The sequence below is a fragment of the Dendroctonus ponderosae genome, unplaced genomic scaffold, assembly GCF_020466585.1.
Source record: "Dendroctonus ponderosae isolate FM_Combo_2020 unplaced genomic scaffold, Dpon_F_20191213v2 Dpon_F_20191213_1, whole genome shotgun sequence".
Classification (NCBI taxonomy): Eukaryota; Metazoa; Arthropoda; class Insecta; order Coleoptera; family Curculionidae; genus Dendroctonus; species Dendroctonus ponderosae.
Genome location: NW_026017110.1, coordinates 27,055,268 through 27,058,271, shown reverse-complemented (window position 1 = coordinate 27,058,271; position 3,004 = coordinate 27,055,268). Strand labels below are relative to the sequence as shown.

General features: G+C 34.5%; 1 protein-coding gene across 1 annotated transcript in view; it reads right to left on the bottom strand.

Moving 5' to 3' along the window:
• The window catches only part of LOC109536434 (N-acetylglucosamine-6-phosphate deacetylase-like), a 77,726-nt gene extending 75,734 nt beyond the window's left edge, over window positions 1–1,992 (bottom strand). Inside the window, exons 1-4 of the mRNA XM_048660979.1 lie at window positions 1,858–1,992; window positions 1,264–1,651; window positions 936–1,207; window positions 751–880 (exon numbers count right to left, since the gene is read on the bottom strand). Coding sequence (XP_048516936.1) covers window positions 751–880; window positions 936–1,207; window positions 1,264–1,468 — 607 coding nt within the window. The 5' untranslated portion in view covers window positions 1,469–1,651; window positions 1,858–1,992. The remainder of the gene's footprint in view (window positions 1–750; window positions 881–935; window positions 1,208–1,263; window positions 1,652–1,857) is intronic.
• Between the last annotated feature and the right edge of the window lie 1,012 nt (window positions 1,993–3,004).

The following is a 3,004-nucleotide window of genomic DNA, read 5'->3' as shown; positions in this document are numbered from 1 at the left end:
GCAGATCTTCTCAATTTAACGCGGTTTGAATGTGGGGTAAAACTCTTGTTATCTATTTAGTTTTCAATTTTGAACATTGCGATACGCAGATCGATAACTTAATGAAGCTTCTAAGCGCAAAAAATGTCTCACGAGCCATTAGGGGTAAAAATCCCATTTGCCTCAAGAAACAGCAGGAAGAAAGTTGTTTATAATGAATCAGATGCACATCTTGTTAATTTAGAACGTGAGATGAATAAACTAGAAAATTACTAGTATTTTACTAAAACGGAGCGCTTTGTAAAAATTGTACGGAACGGTTAATTTAAATGAAAATTTCATTTATTTAAACAACTTCATCGTATGGCTGATTAATTTCACATATAAAACTACACCCAACAATAGACTTTCTCATTTTCTTTCAAATTAGCCCAAAATATTCAAATTGACTTAGGGCTTCAGAAAGATACCATCGGATATTTTTTTTCAATTAGTCAAGATAAAATATATAAACGAAAGCCACGGCCCCAACAATCGAGTGTTTCCTCCTGGCCCAAATTTTGTATTTTTTGTGTATTTATTGTATATTATACCTACTACTATTTGTTATTATTAATGGAAATTAATTGTCTGGATGTTTAGATTTTTTCCGAAAACCTCGACACCGACCCCAACATTGTCCACTTCTCAAAATATAACGGAAAACATTTAAAAATAAATGATATTTACAAAGAAACCTATCGTTACTAATAAAAGCAGGCTCATTCTTACCCAACGAAACAACAATGTTTCTTTGCCTCAAGGCTCCTATTACCGACGAGGAATTGAGCAATTCCGGGGCTAAAGTTACTATTCGAATATTATCTAAACTTCCATAAGTTTCTTCCAATTGTGTAATTCCCTAAAGTCTCCAAGATATTGGGATATCGACGAAAGTAACGTGTATCAGCTTTTACCTGATCGTAGGATAAAATGCAGGCTGATGGATGTGCTCCCTTTTTCCCTGTATTTATAAAAGGGCCCTCAACATGGGCTCCAAGAATTGTAGCTCCATGGGGTCCACCTTTTCGTCGTGCTACCTTTGGCAACACTTTTCGATAAATATCTACTGGTGAAGTTACAACAGTGGGACAAAACGCTGTAACCCCATGTTCTAGTAGTTTTTTTGAAACTATTGCCAAACCCTCTTCTGTTTTATCCTCGAAGGAAAAATCGTATCCATAACCCCCTAAAATGCATCGTCGGGCTCCTATCTACATCAAATGTATGTAAAGCTGATCTTACCATTTATTTGAATTTCTATAAAACCGGGAACAATCAGCTTATTTGCACAGTCGATTTTAACATCAGCACTTATTTTCTCATCGAAAAATATCTTTTCTGGGTCAACAATTTTACCATTTCTCACCCAAATATCTTCTCGAATTATTTTGTGGTCGCTAAGAATGTTGCAGTTCATAAACTGGTAAAGTTTGCCATTAGTCGGCATAGTTGCGTTTTAACACTGGGATTCTGCAAGTTTAAATGTGGTAAAACTGGGGGCTTTTTAAACCAAATCACGCAAATAGAGCTAAGAGTAGTGGGATTTTCCCCGTTATGTTTTTGTTTTGTTTTTTAGGTTAGTCAACTGTTGATTTAAAGTCTACTTCTTCTCTGCCGGAGGGGCATGGAGCTAAGACAACAGCGCTAAGTTTTAGTTGGGGAGTACCGAAAACATAACGCAGTAAGTTTTCAAATATATTAAAAGTTTGTAACTATTTTTGAAAATTTAGGAATTTTTTAAGCACGTCGGGCTGGATTGTCACTGAGTTTTAAGGAGATATGAAAAGTATATTGGCTCCAATGCAAAAACGTTTTAACAATTATGAAAGTACTTACATTGAAGTGAAAACTAGAAATGTTTGGTATTTTCTAAGATTGTACTACACTATGTCTATATTTTTGTATGTGGGCTTGAAAAGAAACCGCAATAAAGCTTATCTCTGTGTTTGTTCGTTTTGATTTTCCATATCTAATCTACGGTTAGATAAAAGCCACATAGGAAGGTATATGACCCACATTGAGGGACATTCATTTGATTGCCGTTCTACTTTGGACTAGCAACAGTTTGCTGTTCCAACTAACACAATTAGCCATATAATCCGAGAAACGTTTCAAAATATTTAAAAAATCAGTACGTAATTATTATTAGCAATGAGAGTTTACTGGGAAACAGTACGTTTCTACATTTTTACTGATTTTTTTGTTCATTTTGTATCTAATATTCAGCCAACAGTATAAAATACATTATAAGATAATTTGAAGAATTTAATAAAACTTGGTTCGCTAAAAAAAAATTCGAAATTTTAAATCGACTCATAATCTAAACATAATTGTTTTTTTAGATTTAAAATAATTACACTATATAAATTATAAATATAACTACAGACATGCAACGTTGCGAAATTATAGACCGCCCGCTCACACAAAAGAAGGGAACTTCAAAGCGCTGATGACATCAGATATCAGCCATCAAACAAGTTGTTTTTAGTTATTTGAAATAACGTTTGGAACTTCAAATAGTAAATATTGGAATTCCGGAACTATTTTTTTGTGATATATCATAGCCAATGTGAGTCTCTATCAATGCCAAACCCAACTGCATTATCGTCCGATTTGGCTACATTAAATAGTCTAAATGTTGATTTGAAAAAGAAGTCCGAAGAACTGAAACAAGCCATTTACAGTACTACCCAACAATTGAATGTGAAGAAAGCATTGGTGTGTGAGTATCAGCATGAAATTGGCACAACTCGAAGTGATATCGCCAAACGGATCAAGGAGATTCAATTAAAAATACTGAGTGCTGAAGGAGAAATAAATAATACGAGCATAATTCAGTCCCAAGAGATTGACTTTGGAATCGCAGCTTAAGCAAAAAACGGAAAGTGCAATCACACTGAAGCGTGAAACCGATATTATCAAAAGAAACAACAAGCTGGAGGTAGATTGCAATGCCTCTCCCGACATCAACCTAGATGACCTA